Source organism: Chiloscyllium punctatum, chromosome 49 (assembly GCF_047496795.1).
Source record: "Chiloscyllium punctatum isolate Juve2018m chromosome 49, sChiPun1.3, whole genome shotgun sequence".
Lineage (NCBI taxonomy): Eukaryota > Metazoa > Chordata > Chondrichthyes > Orectolobiformes > Hemiscylliidae > Chiloscyllium > Chiloscyllium punctatum.
Window position 1 is genome coordinate 9,711,258 of NC_092787.1, and position 26,470 is coordinate 9,737,727.

At 38.4% G+C, this 26,470-nt stretch overlaps 1 protein-coding gene across 1 annotated transcript; it reads right to left on the reverse strand.

Moving 5' to 3' along the window:
- Nucleotides 1-1,321: 1,321 nt before the first annotated feature.
- Nucleotides 1,322-26,456, reverse strand: ppp6c (protein phosphatase 6, catalytic subunit). The gene is made up of 7 exons (XM_072565690.1): nucleotides 26,316-26,456; nucleotides 14,498-14,593; nucleotides 13,524-13,589; nucleotides 12,963-13,104; nucleotides 12,760-12,839; nucleotides 3,660-3,869; nucleotides 1,322-1,925 (listed from the first exon to the last, which is right to left on the reverse strand). The coding sequence occupies exons 1-7, from the start codon at nucleotides 26,388-26,390 to the stop codon at nucleotides 1,677-1,679; spliced, it is 918 nt and encodes a 305-aa protein (XP_072421791.1). The 5' UTR covers nucleotides 26,391-26,456; the 3' UTR covers nucleotides 1,322-1,676.
- Between the last annotated feature and the right edge of the window lie 14 nt (nucleotides 26,457-26,470).

Sequence of the window (26,470 nt, forward strand, 5' to 3'; positions counted from 1 at the left end):
CACCAGTGAGCAAAGTTTACAAGTGCAACAGTTTTAATTTTTCAATATGTATAGCACATTGCTAAGAATTGTTGAAAATCAGAACAATTCAGCCTTTTGAAACACAATATTCTTAATTTCATCATAGAAAAAAATCTCACTTTCCCAACACTACATGTACTTCTAAATGTTTGGCCATGCTTATTAAGTGTCAACTGTATTGGAAGGCACATTTTCACAGCTGAATAACTTGGTAGTACACTCAAAGTTGACAATTAAAAATAGCCAGATGTTGAAGACAGTGGCTAACCTTGAAAAACGATCCCCACAAATATCTAGCAATCTGAAGTGTAGATTTCATCTTGCCCAATCTTAATGTGAATCTGGTGCCAAGTCAAAGAGAACTCCATTGCTTCCTGAAAGGGAAGTCATCAAGTAGGCTAAGCAGCCAATCACAAATCAAGAACTACATTATTTTATTTCTGTAACATCAGGATAAAGATTGGGACAAACTCTTGGGATTAGAGGTAGATGCTGAAATATTTACATTTTACAAAAAATGAAATCAATCTGGAATTTAACAAATACAAAGTTAGTTTCAGGGCCGGGAGACATGAATGTAGCTCAATAAAAAATAATTTATAAACTTCACTCAACAACGTGCAACTTGTCTAAATATGTCTATAAGGAAACTTATAACATCAAAAAGGTGGAAGTGTTTTGTCAATTGAGTGGTTATTAAGATAGTGGAATGTGGGAGCTTGAACATTGCATTCTATCGGAAGCATATAATCACTCTCAGCACCATCTGGATGTCTACATTTAATTACACACGTGTGGACTCCAGAAGCTGTTGGCAGAAGTATAGTAATGTTGAATGTTGAGTTTTACCTTTATTACCATGGTCATATTCAGGACAATGGCTACTTAGCTAGAATACTGGATGACATTCAGCAAAAAGAGCCATAATCCAGCCTGTAATCAGCAGCTAGTGCATTCAGGGGAAAAAAAAGCAAGAACTTCCACAAGACATGCTTGAATAACAAGGAGGGTTTCTAACTCCAGACAGACAAGATTAGTTAATTATCCTAACATTTTTAAAAGTTAGTCTGTTTTGAAACTTCAGAAGCAAATATTGTACTTCAGAGTCTAAATATAAAATGTTCTATACATTAGAAATTGTTGCAAATAACTTGCAGCATTAAATGGTTAGACCATTGATGGCCAAACTAGGTACAAGACTTCAATGTTTCAGTATATACAAAACTGATACACAACTTTAAGAATAAAATAATTGCCAAATTTAAAATTCACTGATTTAAATCAGAAAGGGCAATAAACATTTGAGTTAATAATAAAGCAGTTTATTTCCAATAGTTTAACCTATGAGAGTTGTAGTCACCATATTACTATATTAAAATACAATGAAATTTGAAAAACTGATCAATACAATTATTTTAAATGTACAAAGTTTTAATTACTGGAGCACATAAATCAGCTTCTCAATATCTGCTAGCATTAAAAACAAAGAAAAAGGCAGCCCTTTAGACCACTTTATTCAATTTAGCATTTAAAATATTTGATAGAATGGTTGAAATTCTACATCTTGAATCTTGTCTATGCAACACAATGCATGTTTACAGTCCATTGTGCACACTATAATTTTAAGATTTTTTTTACCAAGAACAAAATATATTTTAAAGAAAATAGGGTGTTGTTGTTCTTGGTGGAATTACACGCTCTGAATCTGGAACTGCACGAAATAACTTTGGCTCCCTCGAGTTTACATTATTGAAGACCATGATTGATGCAATATTTCCACAACGGTAACAATAGTTAGGAGCAGACCACACAGTCACCAATTTTTCATCAAACATGAATTTATATCCTTCATGAACTAACTGATGTGCTCGGCAGATTAGTTTCAGGTTGTTGATGTGAACAAACTGTAAAACAAAACATTTTTAAAAAATGAATTTTAATGTAGAAACATCTGTGGCTTAACTTGATATTTAGTTAAAAGACCAAATCTGAGAAGAGAGCCACTTAGTGTTCGAATACTGAATGAAGAAAAGCCTGACATATTGTCAACCATGAGGACTGTGCAGAGTCTTGTCACTCATTTTGAATGGAATAAATAAAGTCAATTTGCAAAAACATTTAGTCAACACACAAAGGCAATCAAAGTTGATTTTCTAGCTTGTGCAGAGTCAAACTCTCTTAAATTCCTTTATTACTGTCCTGGTTGAGTTTGCAAGAGGAAGGAAAGAAGCACAGAAAAGAAAAAAAAAAATCACAGTGCGGGTGGCACGGTGGCACAGTGGTTAGCACTGCTGCCTCACAGCGCCTGAGACCCGGGTTCAATTCCCGCCTCAGGCGACTGACTGTGTGGAGTTTGCACGTTCTCCCCGTGTCTGCGTGGGTTTCCTCCGGGTGCTCCGGTTTCCTCCCGCAGTCCAAAGATGTGCAGGCCAGGTGAATTGGCCATGCTAAATTGCCCATAGTGTTAGGTAAGGGGTAAATGTAGATGTAGGGGTATGAGTGGGTTACGCTTCGGCGAGGCGGTGTGGATTTGTTGGGCCGAAGGGCCTGTTTCCACACTGTAAGTAATCTAATCTAATCTAATCTAAGATCATTCCAAGTGGCTCTCTTTATAGGATACATTATGAATACTTGACCCTTTTGTCATACAATTCAGAATACTTTCAAAAGATAGCCTTACACAATCATGTCTCCCAATTTATTCAAACTCAAGTCACAAAAATACTTCACAGATTTCAGAAAAATACTCATTTTTGAACTATAATTGGACAAGGGAGAATTGGAGGGGTCATCAATAGAAGGCTGCAACAAGTTACAGAAGGTACTGAATAAATCTGCAAAAATGATTTATGAAGAAGATGATTACAGAAATACATGCATATATTCAGCAAAAATTTTGAAGGCTCTCTTTTCTGTTAGAAAACAAAAGGCTGAGGAGTGATTAACAGAGGCCTTTTAAATTATGAAAGGTTTTGACAGAACAGATACAAAAATAACATTTCAACAACTGTGGAAGAGCATAACGAGAGGTCATCAATATCAGAAACCATAATTACCAAGATATCCACTTGGATAAAGAGGTTTCTTCAGGGAGTTACCCAAGAGTGGTGAAGAGATGAAATTTGCTACCACAGGAAGTATAATAGACAATAGTACAAATGCAGACAATAGTACAAGTGCAGACAATAGTACAAGTGCAGACAATAGTACAAGTGCAGACAATAGTACAAGTGCAGACAATAGTACAAGTGCAGACAATAGTACAAGTGCACTTAAGAGAAATCTCGATAAATAATTAGACAAGGGACAAGAGGGGTTTGATAGCAAATTCAGATGAGGAAAGATGAGACACAAATCAGGCTGAGCATAAACAATGAATATGAACTGCTTGGGCTTAATAGCCTGTTCCAACGCTCTACACACTGAGAAGGTAGAATTAGAGAACAAATTGCCAAAAACAGTACACACCAATAAGAAAGGAACTATGATTGGACTAGATATTCTAATTTTCAGAAGTAAAGCATAAGCATTTAACATTGATGAACTTTTCTTTAAAACAAAAAATGCCTTTCCTTCCCAGCACTAAAATACCCTCAAATACACAGATGTGCTCTGAGAGTCTAGAATTGTCAGCTCACCTCATTTGTAACTTTTGCTCCAAAGAGCCAGCCTGCTCCGCGAGGACTGATTGCCCACGTATCTACATCCTCAGGATCTGACCATACTAGATCACAGAATGCTCCTTTGTGTGGGATCTCCTGGTTACGCTCGATGGTTCGGATTTGATCTAGAGTTTTGATATCAGGAGAAAGTCCGCCATGCACACACAAGATCTGTTCATCTATCAACTGATGTGGAAAAATGCCAATTAATTATCTTTGTAATTAAATGCCCTATAAAATATTGTGGGCTAAAATTAATGCTCATGTATATATTTAAATATAAATTTACAAGACAAAGAAGCCATTCAATCTACTGTGTGCGCCACTTCTCGTTAATCCACACTGTGCACTGGAGGTGACAGTGGCTGCTTTTGACTCCAAGCTTACATTTGACCAAATGTGGCACTAGAAGCCCTAGAAACATTGGAGTCAATGGAAACCACGAGGAAATCTCTCCACTGGTTGAAATCACACTGGAAAATGATTGCAATTCTCAGACATCAGTCATCTCAGCCCCAGGAAATCTCTGCAGGAATTCATCAGGATGGTGTCCTAGACCCAACCATCTTCAGCTGCTTCAGTGATCTTCCCTCCATCAGGAGGTCAGAAGTGGGAAGTTCACTGATGATTACACATTGTTCAGCGTCATTCGCAACTCCACAGATACTGAAGTAGTCCATGTCCAAATGCAGCAAGACCTAGATGATAGCAACAGAGATTGCTAGATCTTGGATGGCAGTTCTCCACCCCCCAAAAAGGACCAGCAATTTGCTGCTGACAACAAAGTTTGACCCGGTGTATCTTTTTCATAAAGTAGCTTTTTTTTAAAAAAAAAATCTATATTTTCAGAAATTTGGATAAATAATCCCCCCTCAATTGATCTTCATCCCTCAGTCTCTTTCAATAGGTGTATAATCTCATTCCTAGCTTCCTTCCTCAAATATATTTAACGTTTCCAGTCACCTGGAGGCCCATCTCCCTATATGGTTAACATTCCCAAAAAGTGTTAAAATAAAACTTTTATAGCTGCAAGATTCCCCATGTTTGCATTGTGATATTCAAATTTTGCTTCCTATATCCAAGGATAATCATTTTAACTTTGTGTATTCATGCACACAGCTGGAATTAGTACTTATTCTTGTGCAGTGTTTCCATTCCTCCTACAATTTTGGTTGCACCCATATACCAGTCAACCATGTCTCTACTGCAGTACTTGAATTTGTAGAGTTCTTCAGGGATGGCTTCTTAGAGCAGAATGTTGCAAAACCTAAATACCTAAGGCAAAGGGGCAAAAACTGGAGGTAGAGTGATAATTGGGAATTTCTTTAGAAGACTATTAAAGATGGAGAAAATTGATGATGAAAATAAAACGACAAGAAATATTTTTAAAAGTAACAGCATCTACAGGTATACAGAAAAAGCTAAAAGTGAATGTGGGATCCTTGGAAAATGCACCTTGGCAATTAATAGCAGGAACCCTGAAATGGCAGGTAATTTAAAACAATATTTTATATTGGTCTGCACAGTGGAAGACACTATCAAAATCTCACAGAGACCAAATAAGCAGGATGCTAATGGGAGGAAAGATCTTGTAACATATCATGGGGGACAAAGTATTTTACCACTGGGACTAAAGACAGAAAACTCACCAGGACCTGATGACCTGCACCCAAGGATTTAAACAAACTGGCTCCAGAAATAGAGGAGGCATTGGTGAAAATATTCCAGAAGACCCAGGAGGATTCTAATAAATTGGAAAAGCATTAATATGTCACCCCTATTAAAGAAGGGAGGGAGACATAGCAGGGAAGTATTATCTTTTGTTGGAAGAACGCTAGGGTCCATTCTTAAGGAGGAAATAGCAGGGACATTTAGAGAAACTTTTATTTTTACATTAATGTGGATGTCACTGGCAGGGCCAGCTTTATTACCAATCTTTAGTTGCCCTTAAGGAGGTGACTTCAATCTTCATTTAAACTGGTAACTACCTGAGTAGTAAGGTTTATGGAGTGGTTTCTGGGGTTTTTAGGAATGGTTTTTTTAGAGCAGCATGTTGAAGAGCCAATTCGAGGACTGGTCATTTATGTTCTAGTATTATGGAATGAACCTTTAAGGATGAGTGGCCACAATACAATGTAGTTTTACATTTTTTTGTTTGAAAGTGCTGGGGTTCAATCTCAATTAATGCAATTTTGAGGTGCAGTTTGGCTGAGCTGGAATGGGAAAATACATATGACTAGGGGCTCTGGTGGCTCAGTGATACTGTCCCTGATTCTGGACTGAGAGCCTGGTTTTGAATCCCACCTGCTCCAGACATATCATGCCATCTCTGAACAGGTTGATTATATGAAAATAGGTTAAATTATCAAGTAAAAGGCATGACTGTACATAGACAATGATCAGTCTTTAAAGAACTATTAAATGGCTTAATCAACTATATATTTGTCAAGGTACAATGAAGATCTAGATTCCCTCTTCAAGGGCATTTTCGGTCCGAAATTGGTCAAATAATCAACAGAATGCAGTCTGTACAAAGCAAGATCATTAGTTTAATAGAGTAAGGCACTTGAAGCAATTCTGTCCAGCAACACAGAGGTTAAAAGCTTCTGTGTTCTGTGAAGAAATGGCGCAATTACATTTGAAAATTACACATTATTTATATGTTTTTTTAAGAGGCAGTACAGCCTTGATTACAAGAAGAGACCAAGCAAATGTAATAAGGTGTCATGATTAATAGCAGGCTAATCAAATGATATTTCCTGAGAAACAGATTGTTATGGCTGCCAAAGAAAGTTAAGAATTATGTAAGGTTGAAAGAAAGCACTTGTAAGGTAGCCAGAAACAGCAGTAAATCTGAGGATTGGGTAGTTTAATAGATAACAAAAGGAGGACCAATAAAGTGAGAAGAAAGGAAGAAAATAATATACATATAATCTACCACAAAAAAACATACAAATTTACTGTAAGAGCTTCAGCTGGCCTGTAGAAAGGAAACATTTGACGAAGACAAATGCAAGTTCATTAAAAACAGTGTCAGTAGAATTTATAATGGAATGGAAAAATAGCAGATAAATGAAATTATTATTTTTGTTCGTTCCTCAGTGAAAGCAAACTCTCCCAGAATTAGAAATCCAAGTGACTAGTGAGAATGAGGAATTAAAAGAAATTTAGTATTAGTAAGCTGATAAACTGGAGAAATTGATGCATGTAAAAGTTGGTAAGCCCCCTAATATAGAGCATCAGGTCATAGGAGGTGGTTATCGAGGGCCGATGCATCGGTACTCACCTTCCAAACTTCCATAGATTCTGAACTGGTGGCTACAGTTTGGAAGCTTGCAAATGTCACCGTGCTACTGGAGAGAAGCAAAGGAAAAACTGGGAACTACACATGTCAATCTTGTATTAGTAGAAACGAGAATGCTGGAATCTGTGATCGAGGACATGATAAGTGGGCAGTTTTAAATTTGATCTGGTTGACCATAGTCCATTCAGATTTGCAAATGTAAAATAGTGTTTAAGGATGTTACTAACAAAATTGATTCAAGGGGTGTTGATTGTAGTATATTTGAATTTTCAGATGACTCGATGAGCAAAATTCGGTTAGCAAAATGAAAGCACATGTTACAAGAAGAAATGTACTAGCATGTGTTGAGGATTAACAAACAGACAGAAAACAGCATAGGAATAAAATTGGTCATGTTCACATTAGGCTACTGCAAGGATCTGCATTTGGACGTTAGCTTTTCACAAAATATATTATTGATTAGGATGTAAAAGATCAGCTAATATTTCAGTTAATAATGTGAAGCAGGAATGTATGTTGTGAAGAAGGCATAAAATGTTTTCAGGAGAGTTGGAGCAAGAACATGGCAATGGAACATAATGTGGAAAAACGTATGGTTATCCAATTTGATAGAAGGAACAATATTTATTAAATGGTGAGAGGTTGGAAAGTAAATGCTTTAAAAGGATTTGACTGTTGTTGTCAATAAGTCCGTTGAAGACAAACATACAGATGCAGCAAGCTGTTCGAAAGGCTATTGGAATGTGAGCCTTTAATTGCAAGAGAATTTGAGTACAGGAGTAGTGAAAGCATGTTTCAATTATATAGGAACTTGGTTATACCGTATTTGAAGTGATGTGTACAGTTTTGATTTCTTTGTCTCAGGATATTATTGCCATGGAGGGAATATAGCAAAGGTTCACCAGACTTAATCCTGGATGGTAGGACTGTCCCATTCAGAGATGGGGCAAACAAGGCATATATTCTCTAGCATCTCAAAGAATGAGAGGTGATCACACTGAAACTTAGAAAATTCTTGAGGGGATAGACCTGAGTAGATGCAGGTAGGATGTTTCCTCCTGATGGAGAGTTGAGAACAAGGGGGCACAATTTTAAAATAGGGGGTACTGCATTTAGGATCAAGATAAGGAGATTTTTTTTTAAAAACTTGGTGGTGAATCTTTAGAATCTTGCTCATATGGCTGTGGAGCATGCCCCACATTATTAGTACTATCTGGTGGCCTACCTTGATCATGGCTCAATTTCAGCCATGATCTTGTTCAATGGTGGGACAGGCTCAAGAGAGTAAATTGCCGACTCCTGCTCTTATTCCTGGTAGTTTCAAGTATCAAAAAGAAAAAGGCATTTTTACAAAATCTTTGATGGACAAAAATGTTCCAAGATACTTAAAAGACCAAGGGAGAGAAACCGACAGTGTGTCAAAATTGGAGCGATGTTTTGTTACAGAGGACGATATTTAAAAGAAGGGTGGGACATGAAGGCATACAGCAGGAAATCCAGAGCATTGGCCATAATGACTACCTGTGATGAAGGCGTGGAGATAGGTAATGCACATTACTAGACTCAAAAAAAAAAGACCAGTATCTTTTTTGGGATATGGCAGGGTGTGATTTAGAGAAGAAAGAGCTGAAAATGTGTTGCTGGAAAAGCGCAGCAGGTCAGGCAGCATCCAAGGAACAGGAGAATTGACATTCCGGGCATAAGCCCTTCTTCAGGAATGAGGAACGTGTGTCCAGCAGGCTAAGATAAAAGGTAGGGAGGAGGGACTTGGGGGAGGAGTGTTGGAAATGCGATAGGTGGAAGGAGGTCAAGGTGAGGGTGATAGGCTGGAGTGGGGTGGGGGCGGAGAGGTCAGGAAGAAGATTGCAGGTTAGGAAGGCGGTGCCGAGTTCGAGGGATTTGACTGAGACAAGGTGGGGGGAGGGGAAATGAGGAAACTGGAGAAATCTGAGTTCATCCCTTGCGGTTGGAGGGTTTCTAGGCGGAAGATGAGGCGCTCTTCCTCCAACTGTCGAGTTGCTATGGTCTGGCGATGGAGGAGTCCAAGGACCTGCATGTCCTTGGTGGAGTGGGATGGGGAGTTGAAGTGTTGAGCTACGGGGTGGTTGGGTTGGTTGGTCCGGGTGTCCCAGAGGTGTTCTCTGAAACGTTCCGCAAGTAGGCGGCCTGTCTCCCCAATATAAAGGAGGTCACATTGGGTGCAGCGGATGCAATAGACGATGTGTGTGGAGGTGCAGGTGAATTTGTGGCGGATATGGAAGTGTTCCTTGGGGCCTTGGAGGGAGGTAAGGGGGGAGGTGTGGGCGCAAGTTTTGCATTTCTTGCGGTTGCAGGGGAAGGTGCCGGGAGTGGATGTTGGGTTGGTGGGGGGTGTGGACCTGACGAGGGAGTCACGGAGGGAGCGGTCTTTTTGGAACGCTGATAGGGAAGGGGAGAGAAATATATCGCTGGTGGTGGGGTCCGTTTGGAGGTGGCGGAAATGACGGCGGATGATACGCTGTACATGGAGGTTGGTGGGGTGGTAGGTGAGGACCAGTGGGGTTCTGTCCTGGTGGCGGTTGAAGGGGCAGGGCTCAAGGGCAGGAGCGGGAAGTGGAAGAGATGCGGTGGAGAGCATCGTCGATCACGTCTGGGGGGAAATTGCGTTCCTTGAAGAAGGAGGCCATCTGGGTTGTACGGTTTTGGAACTGGTCCTCCTGGGAGCAGATGCGGCGGAGACGAAGGAATTGGGAATATGGGATGGCGTTTTTACAGGGGGGCAGGGTGGGAGGAGGTGTAGTCTAGGTAGCTGTGGGAGTCAGTTGGTTTATAGTAAATGTCCGTGTTGATTCGGTCGCCAGAGATAGAAATGGAAAGGTCTAGGAAGGGGAGGGAGGAGTCTGAGATGGTCCAGGTGAATTTGAGGTCAGGGTGGAAGGTGTTGGTAAAGTGGATGAACTGTTCAACCTCCTCGTGGGAGCATGAGGCAGCGCCGATTAAGTCATCAATGTAGCAGAGGAAAAGGTGGGGGTGGTGCCAGTGTAGCTGCGGAAGATGGACTGTTCCACATATCCTACAAAGAGGCAGGCATAGCTGGGGCCCACGCGGGCGCCCATGGCTACTCCTTTGGTTTGGAGGAAGTAGGAGGATTGGAAAGAGAAGTTGTTCAGGGTGGGGACCAGTTCAGTCAGTCGAAGGAGGGTGTCAGTGGAAGGGTACTGGTTGGTACGGCGGGAAAGGAAGAAGCGGAGGGCTTCGAGTCCTTTGTGATGGGGGATGGAGGTGTACAGGGACTGGATGTCCATGGTGAAGATAAGGCATTGGGGACCTCTATGATTTAGAGAAGGCAAGGCAAAAGATACACAGTATTCTCCAGTAAGCCAAGACAGATAATGTACTAAGATTTGGGAGTTCCTGGAGGACTAAAAGCCAAATCATTAAGTATGAACACAAAATGTCAGCATTTTATCGTTCCTAGAGTCCACAGTCTCAAACTATGTTTGAGCTGTTTTTGCTGTAAAAAACACATTGACATCAATAGTAGTAATTATACATGGGTACATATAAGTTTTATTCAGATTTATTGACATCATGTTTTGAAAGTAGAACAATAAGGAACAGTCAAATCTTTAAAAGCTTCATTTTGCTGAAGTAGCAAATCGAACCACTTTATGAAAGAATTTTCTCCACTTAACAATGACATTATCACCTTATTAAAACAGCCACCAGACCTCAACACAGCAAACTCAGAATCCTTATTCTAGCTAAATGTTACCCAGTCAATGTGTCACTAGCCAAAATGTAGATAATTGAAAATCTAGGGGCATTTCATTAAATAAAAACTGTTATGTCAGTTGGTTAGGTGGTTAGAGCATGGCATGGAATAAAGCCAAGGCAAGGTTCAGAACTGCGTCTTTGCCCTATTCTTGAGATTGGAAAATAATGGTAAACCACTACTACCAGGAAAAGAGCTCAAGATGAAGCACTGGCAGACAATGAACTGCTTTCAGGAAAGACACACATGAATAAACAAAATTGGAAGAGGGTAATAGATACAGTTGTAGGTATAGACAGACATACTCAATGCACATTTGTATAGCACATACATATTTATGCTAATCATTTTGCACGTTTGCTGGTATAAATGGCAAGTTTAAAGCCAAAAAAGTGCAAATATAACTGTTAGAAATGCTTCACTTCCTTGATTATGGAATGTGAGAGTTAATTAATGATACATTTCTTAAATACATTTACATGAATTATGCAAGCATAAGGTATTTTCTTTAATGCAAATGAATAAAAGGGTGTCACATTGTCGCTGACCAATTTCTAGAGGACCACATTGACCTAATTCACTAATTGTTCCAGTTTGTATATGGCAAATTTTTCAATTTAAGCTATAATGTATTATCTTACACTTCTGCAATTTTGATTTACATTCACACGTTGATTCACCTGCTCCTCCGATTCTGTCTGATCTGCTGTGCTTGTTTCAGCTTTTATGTCAGAACTTCCAAATATTTTAATATGAACTCCAGAACTCTTACCAAAAATGCCTTTACTTTGCCATTTCTCTTTATACCCTAAAGCTGGAAAGATTCCTAACATTGTTTCAACCACTAACTATTACAAACTCCTGCCTATTCCTTTACTTCTTCCTTGGCCCCTTTTAAGTGCCTCAGCTTGTTGTGCTACATTAAATACACTACACAGGGGCAAACAGTAACAAAACATGGATCACAGGAAGCTGTTGTACGTAAATTTTGAAATGTTACTATTTCCATGTCTATGCCAGGTAAATTAGAATTGAAACAGTAACATTCCAAACTACATCAAGCTGAGTCTGACTGTCATGGCCCATTTCATCCATCTGGACTATAACTAAAATAGAAAGAATGGGATAAAAATATAACATTCTGAAAAGAATAAAAATCAATTTGATTACATCAGGTTTAGACTGATAAGTCTGCATTTGTCTACCATTCCATAAATATTTACATCTCCATCCAACATAAACCATCCTGATTTAAGAAGGCTTCTCAAACACAATATGTGACACACTTGGAACAATTGCTTATGTTAAGCCATATCTTGTAGTTGGCATTTGAATGCTTATCATACTATTCTGGAATTGAACAAAAGTTGAAAAGTGACTGACTAGCTATGAATTTTCCTGTGATAACCCTTTAATTAATATCAGCACACAAACTTCACCTTAAAGTCAAAATGTATTTTTTTAGGCCCAAATACTCAAAAGGTGACAAGTATGAAGTGGCGAGGATGAATTTTAGTACAATGCTCCACTTAAAATGCCCTTTGATCTGAAAAGTGTCTCAATAAATGTTGCTGTTATCAGGTGATATTGTAGTTCTGTACTCAACTGACCCTTGAAAATGCATTCATGAACTGACAAAGCGTGGTGTTGGCAAAAGCACAGCAGGTCAGCAGGAGAATCAAAGTTTTGGTCAATGAAAATTGCATTTGTTGCATCTGCAATAACTAGCAGATATTGTCCATTTATTGAAGGGGACTCGAAGCTTTACTTAAGATACTTTCTTCTGAAAACAGGCCACGAATGCACAACATGAAGAATACCTAATGACTTGATCAAAGCAGCTGAGATTATTCTTGCCATACAATGAGCTCAGTTCAGGTTCAACATTGTTCAACATGCCCCTCTTATGTTAACAATTATTTTCTATAAAACGGTTACTGATCACCTAACATCCAATTTGAACAGAATATAACCTTAGCACACCATAGAATTTTTCAACATAAAATATTTTTACTTACAGCTGCTACTGTGAGCATGTCGAAGACTTTGGTACAATACCGCCAAGCATTTGCATTTCCATACTTTGTTTGGCATTCATCTGTTAAAGTGGAGTATATTTAGTTTTTCTGAACATTCAAAATACTGGAATTTGACAAACATGATTTAGAAATACTTTCCATTTCCCAGCAGACAATCTAGTTTCATAAAATTTGTGAATTACCATAGAACCCATACACTTGAGTGATTTGTCTGCTTTCATGATTTCCTCTGAGGAGTGTAATGCGATCAGGCCATTTCGCCTTTAATGCGAGGAGGTAGGTGAAAGTTTCAAGGCTGTAATATCCTCTATCCACAAAGTCACCCTGTTAAAGTAGCAAATTACATTAGTATTACAGACAATTTAAAACAAATGCAAGTGAATGACTGGAAAAGTTATTAAAAACATAATATACGTGGCAGTGGCAAGCAGTCTTTTTTTTGTTACAATCTTGAATCAGTGAATCACAATTTAAACTTTAAATAATATGTAGTTCGACCATTCATTTTTGATGGTTCAGATGCACACACAACAGCCCTTTGTTTCAAATATAGCATAACTAGTTCTCTTATTTTCATGTTGCCAAGTCATCTAGTTTTCAGTTTTGTTCGATTTGAGACATAAAAAGAAACACCAACTACTGCATCAAGATCAAATAATTTTTAAAAAGTTCCACAAATCAACCCAAAATTGGATTTAAAAGTTAAAGAAATTCATGGTGTAATATTTTAAGTAACTACTTACCATAAAAATATAATTTGTATCAGGAACTGGACCTCCAGTTCGAAACAGCTCACCCAAGTCATAAAACTGGAAAAGCATTTAAAATGTGTCTGTTAAATATGAACTTGCACAGTATAACCATGAAATCTATTGCAAAGATGGAAGAAACCATTAGTTGTATAGTAAACATTTGATTTGAATATGCCAATTGCTTAAATAAATACATCTTGTCCCAAACACAAACTACTTAACTGTAGCAAAAATGTTCATTTCTCACGTTGTAATCTGTTGATTTTCTGTAAATTTTAATCTTCAAACTAGTAGTAAACTTTTAAAATGTAGGTAGTATTAGAGGTTCTCAGCAGTAATCTCAGTTGCTGAAAATAAAATGTACTTCTGTCAAATTACGATGTTAAATAGATGAAGTTTTTTTTGCTGTGGTATACTGTAATAAGAATGTCATTTTTATTGGAATAATTGTTTTGATGGTGTTTCACATACTAAACTCCAGTAGCCATACCAAAACTCAGTCGAGACTGATTAAAGTAAAAATCGGTGAAAAATGTGGAACATGTCCACTCATATCTAACAAATGAGCCCAGAAGATGAATGTCAAGCTGATGTTATGGTTGATGTCTTCTGAAATACACATTATGTAAGAATAGATAAGGTTTCATGCTCAAGCATGAATGTAACTACCTTGACGAACATAAAATATCACAGATTTATAAAAATGTTCATTTTATACAAAACAAAAAATAAATCAACTGAAACAAAATCAACTTGCACCAACCATTTGCCACAAATATACCATAAAGAATCTATCTGCAGTTCGAAGTTAGCCGTCAGATAAAATTCTAAAATTTGCCGACAAAAAAAACAGATTCACGGTCAAACAGCTTTACTTTTTTGAAATAGTGTGTCGCCAGCCTGGAGGAGCTGCCTTTCAAAAGATACAAAAGAACAAATCTCAAATCAATGAAAATTGAAGTCACCTGTCCATGTATGTCCCCACAAACAGTAACTGGTGTGGACACTGGCTGAACATTAGATTCTTCCAAAAGTAAGTCGCAAACATAGTCGCAGAGTCGCTGAAACATAAAATAGTTTTATCAAAATTAAACAAAATTTCTAACAAAAGTTCACTAATACAGACTTCTGAAAACAGGTCAGTAATGTCCTTATAATCTTAATTAAGACTTGAATGGATAACACCACTGTGCTCGAGTCATTTCTTAAGTTAAATCCAAAAGTCTGCTTATTCACATAAAAGCTTCTACTTTTTGAACAAAAGTCACCAAGTCAGTACACATTAGCCTCAGAACAGTGCAACTCTTTACTCTTAATGACAATTCTGTTACTTTTATTGAATAGATAGTAAATATTAAACATCATTCTTTGCTTTAGTAAAAGATCTACAAATAAAATGAACAAACTGTGCGGTCACCAGTTTTCTTAAGTGGGTGTTGGTAATTACTTATCAGGGTGGTTGCAGAACAAGTAACTTCTTTTAAAAAAAACTGATTCATGAATGTGTGCATCATCAGCTGAACCAGGATTTAGCGTCCACTCCTAAGTGACATTGAGAAGGTAGTGGTGAGCTGCCTTCTTGAACTGAAGTTTTTGTGTGTTGCTCCAAGGAACAGGAAAGGAGTTCAAGGATATTGACTCTCCAAAATTGAAAAAAAATGCAACAATGCAGTTCCAGATCAGGATGACGTGTGACCTGGAGGGTTGCTTCCATGAGAACACCACTCACCACCTGATGCCCTTCTTTAGATGGGTAGAGGCCATAGTTTGGAAGATGCTATAGAGGGAGCCTTGATGACTTGCTGCAACAAGCCTTGGAAGATAGTCCACACTGCTGCCATGCGTCCAAGATGACAGTGATGAATAAATTACAAAGTGACCCGTTTTGATTATCTGTTCAAGCGTGGAGGTTTCTTGAAATGCGAAATATGGACATTACCTCCTTCACTAGTTGGAGGTGTTGCAAATGGTGCTGAACATTTGTTGCTGAATGCACAACCTCCACATCCAACCTTATGGGGGAGGGGGGTGGGAGTCATAGATGAAGCAGCTGAAAAATGGTTATGCCTCAGACTCTATCATAAGGAACACAGGAGTTCTTATGGTGCTGTTGTAGTGTCCCCTTCTCTGCACCAGAAAGTCTGAATTCAAAGCCCCACTTGCTTGAGTGGGGTGCAACAGCATCCCTGAACTGGTTGGTTAGAAAACATCTGCTTTGCAAATCGGATTAGGATCTTGAACTCCTGCAGACTTGTCTTGAGACTGATCAAATTCTAAACAACCATAATCATCTTCCTTTATGGTGGTTACGTCTCAACCAAATGGAAAATATTCTCCCTCTTGATTAGATTCCCTACAATGTGGAAACAAGCCCTTTGGCTCAACAAGTCCACACCAACACTCCGAAGAGTAACCCACCCAGACAATTTCCCTCTAATTAATGCACCTAACACTATGGGTAATTTAGCATGGCCAATTCACATCTTAGGATGTGTAAAAGGAAAACGGAGCACCCGGAGGAAACTCACGCAGACACGGGGAGAATGTGCAAACGCCACACAGACAGTCGCCAGAGGCTGGAATCAAACTTGGGTCCCTGGCGCTGTGAGGCAGCAGTGCTAACTAGTGAGCGACCGTGGCGCTCTTCCTTCATTCCCCTCCAATTCTCATTGAATCTTGCTTTACTAAGGCCCATTATAGCATATTTATTTAAATAATATCTCGCTATCAAAAGATATTAACTCTCCTCTCTGGAATTCAGCTCTTCTGTACATTTTGAGCAAGGCTGTAAGGCGTAAGGAGATCATGAGTAAATGGTCATGAGGAAATGCAAAATGAACAGATCAGGTTACTGCGATTTTTCAGAAGATTTGTAGCTTAGGTTGAGGTTCAAGTTACAAGTTTGCTCGCTAAGCTGTTTCGCTCAGATGTTTCATCACCATGCTAGGTAACATCAATGAGCCTCCGTTGAAGCACTGGTTTTTTTCTCCCACTTTGTACTTAAGTATTTACCTATTTGAACACCCCATAACCAGAAGAATAGCAGAACAGAACGGCTGCAGAACGTTGCGAGAAGTGATTAATGATGCCCACAACCGACTCCACAAATATAATGGGAAATTTCGTGCCAAAAAAAAAATTGGAAAACCAACTCGACGGACCAGGAATGGACAAGCACATTAGAACAAGCCATCAGCGTCAATCAACAACAGACCAAGACAAAGAAAAAAAATTAGCTGTACAAGAAAAATTGAACAAGTTCGCACAAAAGAATACAGACAATTCAGAAGTTTGGATTAAGAACCTCTTGGACCGATCACTAACAGACATGGAAAAAGTCATCCTAGTAAGAGAGATGAACTACAACTACAGAGACGCGGACAAAAAGGACTTCCTAGCCACAGTGGAATCAACACAAAGACAACAGACTCATGGAAGAAACCCAGCAGACCATCAGATAGACAATATCACCAATACTAGGCAGGAATGAAGGGGACACCCTAAACACACAGGAAAATTCTAGGACTTAAAAGACCTTGGAGTGAAGGGTCATAGCTCCTTGAAAGTGAGGTCGCAAGCAGATAGGATAGTGAAGGCAGCGTTTGGTATGCTTCCCTTTATTGGTCAGAGTATTCAGTACAGGAGTTACGAGGTCATGTTGCAGCTATACAGGAAGTTGATTAAGCCACTGATGGAATATTGCATGCAATACTGGTCTCCTTCCTGTTGGAAGGATGTTGTGAAACTTGAAAAGGTTCACAACATCCTTCCGATAGTCATAGGATGACTACGAGACTGCTCGGATCCTCTGGCATCATGGTAGCCTACAAACCTACCAATACACAAACAGCTGATGAACCTAAAAAGGACACTGTACCAACAACCAGCACAAATGTCAGAAACAAAATAAGGACTACAACAAACACTACAATGGACAGACAGGTAGGAAACTAGCCACCAGGATACACGAACGCCAACTAGCCACCAAAAGACATGATCAGCTCTCACTAGTATCCATACACACAGACAAGGAGGACACCATTTTGACTGGGCCAACACATCCATCTTAGGATGGGCTAAATAGAGACACCCATGGGAATTCCTAATGGGCATTCAAACCGGAACTCCATCAGTAAACACACTGATTTGGACCCCATTTACCAACCTGAGAAAAAGAACTGGAAATTATATGACCCACTGTAACAGACCAAGACAAAGAGAAAGCGGGACAGAACACCAGCACTTCAATGGAAGCGCACCTGATGTTACCTAGCATGGTGACAAAACGTCTGAGAACAAACCTACTGGCTCAGCGAGCAAACATACAACCAGATCAGGTTACTGCCAAGCCAGTAATGTTCAATAACAATCCCTTCTATCACTTCACTGTTGATTGACAGACTAATTTGGCAGTTGCCCTCCTTTTTGTGGAGGGAGCACAAGTGGACAATTTTCACATTGTTGGATGCTGTGGATATATTAGATATTCCTTAAGGGTCACCAATTCTGAAACACAGAGTCAGCACTGTTGCAGCAATGTTGCCAGGGCTTATAGCCTTTAGAGTATAGAATCCTTTCAGGCATTTCTTGATATCACATGCAACAAGTCAAATTGCCTGAAGACTGAGAGTTGACATTACACACTGCTCGAAATTGTTTATTATCTAACAATAAAAATGCAATATGTTAGCAAGTTGATAGAAATAATTTGTTACAAATAAGGTGATTGTATTGATTGTCCTGTCATGTCAAGGAATGGATGCCACTAAAATGACTTCTATTTTCAAAATTCAATTAGGAATTGGGCATAGATTGTTTAGTCAATCAGAGATTGATCATGTTATTCAGGTGGGTCTCTGATGATGTAAGGCTCTAGTGGCCAGAAAAAGGTTAAATAAGTGGTAATTCTTAGTGGTGTGGTGCACAAGAACTTAAGTCAACAGAAGAGAAAACTTTGCCCAGTCAGTTGGTCATGGACTGGTATCCCAAAGTAGATCAACTGAAAAAACCCTTTATTAAGCATGTTTTTTTCTGTACTTGTTTTAATAAATTGTGAACTTAAGCTTTTGAGAAACTTATGAAAACATACTTGTAGATATAATGTGTCTAACCAAGACTAGTAAACCTTTAGATTGAGTTTGAGAGCACCAGGCTATAATTGAATTTTATGGGGCTCATGTTGTGCAGTGTTGGCATCCTTGGAGCCAGAAGATCTAGTATAAAGTCCCACTCACTCCAGAGGTGTACCATAACATGTTTAAACAAAAATGATTAAAAATATCTATTATTTAATTCCTAAGACCCAAATTAATTACAAGATAACTAAATCCTAAAATCTTACACTCCTATCACTACTGCCATGGATAGATGTATCTGCAAAAGATAAATTGATAAGGACAATATTAGAGATTCTCCCTATTGTTGGCTCCCTCACCGACTGCAATGAACTTTACTACTTGACCAGCTCTTAGTGACATTCATTGAAGTCCGCCACACAGTATATCCTATGCCCTTGCCATCTTCTTCCAAGTGGTGTTCAAGATGGAGGGTACTAGTGAGGGCATGTGATGTGCTATGAGACATCAAGTGATCCAGAGTCAGAGACAATATTGACAACTCAAAGACTCCCTTCCAATTGTAAGTTTGTGCACTGTTACTTCTGGTAGATAGGTTCTACCAGCAGAACAGGTAATATTTTATGGTATTGGTGGCATCTGAGAAATAATCTGGAATGAATTATTCCATGATTATGACAATGACAGGATGTTGTTCAAGTGGTCCACAGAATGGCTCTTCCAATTTTGGCACAAGCCCTCAGATGTTTGTAAAGGAGAACTTTGTTATGACATGACAGTGAACTCTTCTGCTAATTAAACCAAACACCCAGAAGTGCTTATCTTGCCTCGTATGAGCAACAGAGAACTCCCCAAATTCCACTATTTCAAAAAAAAATCAAACCAGACAGTGGCTGTTGTCATCAGTGTCTGTCGTCTTTCAGATGCAGACCTCCCTGGGTAGTCTTTGGTCTTTTGTTACAAAGAGGTTTCATATGAAAAAGGTACCTCAGAGAGAGAGAGTGTTGGCTAGCAGGGGCTCTGACGATGGCAGTTGGTTGCTTACTCTGGCTAACTCTCAAAATGGCTGCTTGTTTAGCCACAAAGGTTCTCATTGGTTCGGTGTGTCAAAACAGTAAAATTCAAACTAGATTGGGGTTTAGAATCCTGGGGCATAATTTCAACTGATCTGTTAAATTTGAACTGTTGTGTAAATATAGCAATCTTAAATCAGGTATTTGTTTCATGGCCAAATGTTACATATTTTCAATACACTCAGACTGCTAGTCAGTCACATGACATTTGCCTGCAAGCTCAGTGTAAAACAGCCTTCACTCTCTCAAAGGTAGAGTATATGCCTTCAATTTAATTACAAAGTCCACAATACTGGGTTTCCAGACTTCATTTTCAGCACGTAGGCTGATGATGGGTCATTCGCTTAGATCAATTCCTTGGTGACTTGCTAGGCTATTTCAGACAGCATTTACAAGTCAACTACATTTCTAAGGAGTCACACATACTAGACCAGGTAAAGGCAGCAAATTTCCTTCATTACAAAAAGGGCAGTAGTGAACTATTAGCAACATTTCAACATATCTGCATTTTCTTGCTTTTCATTACAGAAAATCTTTCAGCCCTCTGCTTCTACCACAAGAGATGTCATTTACAATGCTTGCGAGTGATTTCTCTGGCCTCCACATATACACCCGCGTATAATTACCACATTGCAGTATGCTAAGTACAGAATGCATGACAAAATCACATCTCATTTTTATCTGATACTTTAAGCAAAGGAGATCTCAATTTAATTCTGTCTTAATAGAAAGTTCAGACAGGAAAGTCTTCAGAAAGAGGTCATTTTATATGTACCAGTTATATGATCTATAACATATTTAAATACCAAATGACTCTAATTGCCTTTGAGTTAATCCTCCTTCCTGTACAAAAATGAATTCTTGAGTTTTATAACATCATCTAAATTACTTTGTCTGAGAATATTAATCATTAAAAAAGGCAAAATGAATCCATAAATCCAAGCATGTATCTGCCATTCTTGAGAGTCAATCTGACATGAATGTTCCAGACATCATTAAAGAAAGTCATCATGCAGCATGCCTACTCATCTACAAAGAGTCAAAAGGTCCTAGATTCATCAACTCATCTAAACTCAGCTGGAAAAAGAGAAAAGATCACTGGATTTTTTTTTAAAAAAACAGTGCTAAGCTACATAGGAGTAAAGTTAAGCTCCTTTAGGTTCCTAAATACTATTCTGTAACTCTTAATAGAAAGCATTCATTCACTAATGCCTGGTGAGGCAGGATTTGCTTTGATTGTACTGGTACCATTCAAAACCATTTACAAGGCTGCTAACACTCATTGAATCCACCCTCTGCTTAAGTTACTATATCCTGGGCAAGGCAAGAAAAGTAAACAAAGCAAAAATAGTTGTATTGGATTCACTATCATTCTAATTTACAAGCCATTTGCATCTATTTTGTCGGTTCCCCAGTCTCAAGAAGACAACATACAAGAGTAACAAAAAGAGCACATGGCAGGAACAGGATGGCAAAAAATAGTGAGCAGAAAATGTTTAACTACAGACATGCTTGTAGACGAGACACAAAGTAGTAAACAGAAGCAAAGAATAAAAATAAATCAAGTAATTAACTCATCTTGAGCATCTACCATCAATTGTTCACAATGTTTAGTTCGACCTGCATGAGAAGCAAAAACATTAAATATTTATTTTGCAGGGCAGTGTAACCAACTACAGAACTCTACAGTTAACTACATTATTTCATCCATTTGCCCGTATTCCCCACTGTTAAAGCAGAACTACAAGCAACATTGAAACAGTAAATATTTAAATTAAAAAAGTAGAATGAGTTTCCTTTGACATGGGATCAATAGCACTTAGAAACAAAATGTGTGAAGTTGCTGTGTTACTAACAGTTGGATAACATGCAAACATTGATGACATAGAAGACAATATGAAGCAATCAGATCAGCCACAATCCCACTGAACATTAGAGCAAGCTCGAGGGGGCCAAGTGGCCCATTTCTGCTCAGAATCTGCACGAGTTGTACTAAATGTTAACCTGTTTAAAAATTCAGTTTAAAGCTGAAGATACATGTTTTAAAATTACAGAAATAAATATGAAAATATACAGTATCAAATTTTAATAAGGTGGTCGAATAATAAAGAAATACATCATTCTTCACCATTTCTCTATTCACTTAGACTCTCAAGAAATTATTTTTCTATTTTAATACCCTCACACAGCCTGAACTTTGTTTTTATGTCCAAAGTGTTTATACTCATGCTAAAAAAAAAACTTACAATCGCAATTTCATAAAAAGTAAATAACGCAGATGTTGGAAATCTAAAATAAAAACAATGCTGAAAATACATAGTTAGTATACAAAGAAATAAAGTAAACACTTCCAGCCAATATTAAAGATGTAGATTTTGCAGCACATGATCAGTGAAAGATGCAGAAGTATTGTTTTTAAGCACCAAAACTAGACAATGCCTTCAAATGTAGCTGATCAAGGCCTTATTTATAGAGAAATGTTCATGTTTGTCAATTTATATGCATGCATACATAATGATATCCACAACCAATCTACCCTTTTGGCACTAGCAATAGGTACAGAAGCATGGCAGATGCTGAGAAATAAGAGGTAGTATTAGTAGGAAGGACAAGGAGACAATAAAAAATGAAAATGGTACAATTTAAAAAGTATTGCCAGAATAGAAAGGAACATGCGCGTATAGATCTTTGAAGGCTAACAGGCAGGTTAACAAAGCAGCATATGCAATCCCGGACTTTAAGTAAAAGACAGAGTACAAAACTCACAAAATTATGCTAAACCCATATAAAACAATAGTTTGATCTCAACTGGGAGTATTCTGTATAATTTGACAAAGAACGTGAAAACTTTGAGAAAAGGAAGATATTTATTAGAATTGCTCTAAAGTGAGGGATTACAAGTATGAAAATAGATTATAGAAATTGGGGGTTACTCTCCATGAAAGAATGATCAAGAAGGGAGTTTTGAAAGAGGGAGTTGGACAGCGTGAATAAATGGCTAAGTTAATGATCAGAGGATACAGATACAAGGCATAGGATATAAGGAAAAGAACTTAGGAAGCCAGACTTAGGACTAATGGCATAATTAAATAAGTTATCATTTATGACTGATAAATATAAACAGTAACAAAGTGCAGTTGGCCTATTGATTTCAAATGGCATTTACATTGTATAATATATATCCAAACTTCATAAATGTTGGTAAAATGGCAAACAACAAAAAAAAACTGAAATGTATACAGGTGTTTCTTTGAATGTTGAGTGTTTTAACTAATTATGATTCAGTAATTCCAGAGATAAGTAAAGGCACCCACTTAATTCATGCATTTATATTACAAAAATATAAACCAAACTAGTAATCATTTGTGTGATTTAACTACACTTTAAGCAACTTCTACTGAACAATACTGGGTTACACATCAAGGAACATGAATTGCAATCACCATCTGGATGATGGTTAAAAATCTCAACACCAGGTATAGTCCAACAGGTTTATTTGGAAATACAAGCTTTCGGAGTGCTGCTCCTTCGTCAGTTAGTTTCCTGATGAAAGAACAGTACTCAAAGCTTGTACTTCCAAATAAACCTGGCAGACTGTAATATGGTGTTGAGATTTTTAACTTTGCCCATTCCAGTCCAACACCACCACCTCCACATCTGGAACATGCCACCAAAACACGCCATGGATGTTAATCATCTACAGTTTTTGGCTCAGGAATAAGTTAATGACCTTCTTGAGTTGATGTGCAGTTATGAAGGGCGACATACTAGTTTACTGTGTTTATGAGAAAAATAGACTTCATGAAGGTTGTTCACAGGAATTTCCAGATTTTACTCAAACCAGGCCTGGAGTTCTTTTGGACTTCTTCCAGGAGATTGAATCATAAAGGATTTGATTAATTATGTCCCTGGTTGCAGTGTGGAGATGGGAAGAATTATTCAAATTTGCCCTCACTAGAAACATGCTCTTTTTGTCAAAGTACATTCTGACTTATTTTACAACCAGAAAAAGCCCAATATTCACCTTCTTGTGGTGCAGTGTTACTGTCACTATTACTGAATCAGGAGGGACAGGTTAAAGTCCCACCTCCTCCAGAGGTGTATAACAACATCTCTGGACGGGTTGATTAGAAAAATAGGTAAAATTTAAAAAACAACAACAAATACAAACTGCAGTTGATTATTCTGAATGTGAAACTTTTGTTTAAACCAATGCTTTGCAATCTTTCTATGATTACAGTGTAGGAGGCCATTTGGGTTTGCATCAGTTCATTGCAAGAACAACTCAGCTAGTTCCACTTCTTCCTCAAAGCTACACAAATTTTATTTCTTCAGATATTTTCCCCAAATCCCTTTTGAAAGCTTTGATTGAAGCTGCCTCGGTGAAACTCAGTGCACAAAGCCTAACTGCTTGCTGCATAAAAAGATTTTCCCAAATTTTGTACATGGTTCTTTTGTAATTTTGTCTTGTATCAGCAGCCTTTGGTTCTCAACTCTTCAGTCTGTGAGAACAGAACACTTTTACTCCATTTCCACTGCTTATGGCCTTCATGATTTCATAGACCTCTATAAAGACTCTACTCAAACTTCTTTTGTTCGGAGAACATTTCCAGCTTCTCTAATACACATAAAATGAAGTCAAGCACTCTTGTAAATCTTTTTCTTTAAAGGCTTGACATCCTCCTCCCATAACTTGGTCTTCAAAATTAGAATAGAAGGCAAGAATCTCTACAGTGTGGAAACAGGCCATTCCGCCCAACAAGTCCACACCAACTCTCTGAAGAGCATCCCACCCAGTCTCACCTCCTCTGCTTACCTTATCCCTTGACCCTGCATTTTCCATGGCTAATCCACCTAACCTACATATCCCTTGACACTAAGGGCAATTTAGCATGGCCAATCCACCTAACCTGCACGTCCTTGGACTGCAGGAGACTAAAGCACCCGGAGAATAGCCACGCAGACATGGAGAGAATGTGCAAACTCCACACAGACAGTTGCCAGAGGTTGGAATTGAACCCAGGTCCCTGGTACTGAGACAACAGTGCTAAGCACTAAGCTGCCCCAAATGGAACAATAGTACAGATGAAACTGAATCAGTGTTTTTTAAAATAAAAAATATTCGACATAGCTTCTTTGTTTTTCTACTCTCTCCTTGTATTAATTACGAGCAGGATGCTGTAAGCCTTATTCACCACTTCTGCAACCTGCCCTGGCATATTCAACAGTATCGATGCAGATACACACCCCCACCTCCTGGAACCCCATTTCCACATCCTTTTCAGACTGTCCTGTCTAGTTTGTAATGTCTTTACTATCAAAATATGTCACTTCACACTTCTGTGCATTAAATTTTGTCACATGTTCACCATTCCACCAGCCTATTACTCTCCTTCTCAAAGTTCACAAAACTTCCAAACTGTGTCATTTGCAATTGCTCCCTGTAAAACTTGCTTTGACTACAAATACATATTACATAAGCTGTGGTTCTGGTACCAGTTTCTGGGAAACCACACTATAACTTCAAGTTCCAGAAACAACCATTGGAACTAATGTTCCAGTCACAGAACCAACTTCATATCCATGGTGTCACTGTCCAATTTATTCCATGGGCTTCAACTTTGCAGAGAAGCTTATCATGTAATGCTTTATCAAACACTTTTTTGGAAATCCACTTTGACCACAAGAATCTTATTACTATTATTAAATGCCTCTAATCCCTGAAAAACTCAATCCTCTTTTAAACAGATGGAAAACGTGCAATTATCCAGTCTTCTGGATAAGAAAATTTTAGTGCTTGCTACTCTCAGTATCCTAGGATGCATCTCGCTGAAAGTAACATTTCTTTATCCATCTTTAGCCCATCCAGTGTCACAATTATTCTCTTCCTTGAACCATTTAAATCAATACTCATTAGCGTTTGAACAAACTACATGACACTTTAGCATTTTTAAGAACTTAACCTCTCCACAACTCGACTTTGAAAGTTTTCCACACCCATTACGGCCAACGTTAAAACTACAGCTTCTCTTTGGGTTTAATATGCAGTGAAATCTGTCTGTCTTGTCCTAATTGAAACAAAAGCGTGGATTTGGATTAGAATTAGAATTAGAATTATGATTAATCAGTGACAAGGCATCTCTTCGACTGAACAAAACACCTGATTTTACGACAATCCATCCTTCCAACACCACTGAGAAGCAAATTCAATTACTTGTACCTTTGTTGAAACAAACGACATTTTACTTTAAGTGTCTCAGCTCGGGTACATTGGTCAGGCTTCTCACCTATTAATGGTCCCATCTCCGGGAGTACTGGATTAGCACTTGTGACGTTTTGATTGTGGTGACATAACATTGTCAATGTAATGATCCACAGAAAATAGCCCCGAGGGAGTCCACCTTCCGCACATTGTATTTATGTCAAAATCCAGAAGTAGACAAATGCCATAGAACTTAGGACATAAACGGAATATAAGGGTACAGCCTAAACCTGTAGCCTTGACAGTTCATATTGCGTCGCTACAAAATGTAATCGCTAAGTGAGGTGTCAAATCTACTTAGCAATATACAGATAGAAAAATAAAACCCTATAAAATTAAGTTTAGAAAAAGGAGAAAACTATGAAGGCGATACCTTGAGGTCATTTTCCGGGAGATATTTACACTGCCGAGCTATCTCCACATACTTATCCAGGTCCAGAGGCGCCATTTTGGGACACGGACTGAGCGGGCCCCAGGCCAATGACGCGCTTCCGGTATCTAAAGCGCCGGCCGCCGGCTAAAAAAAAC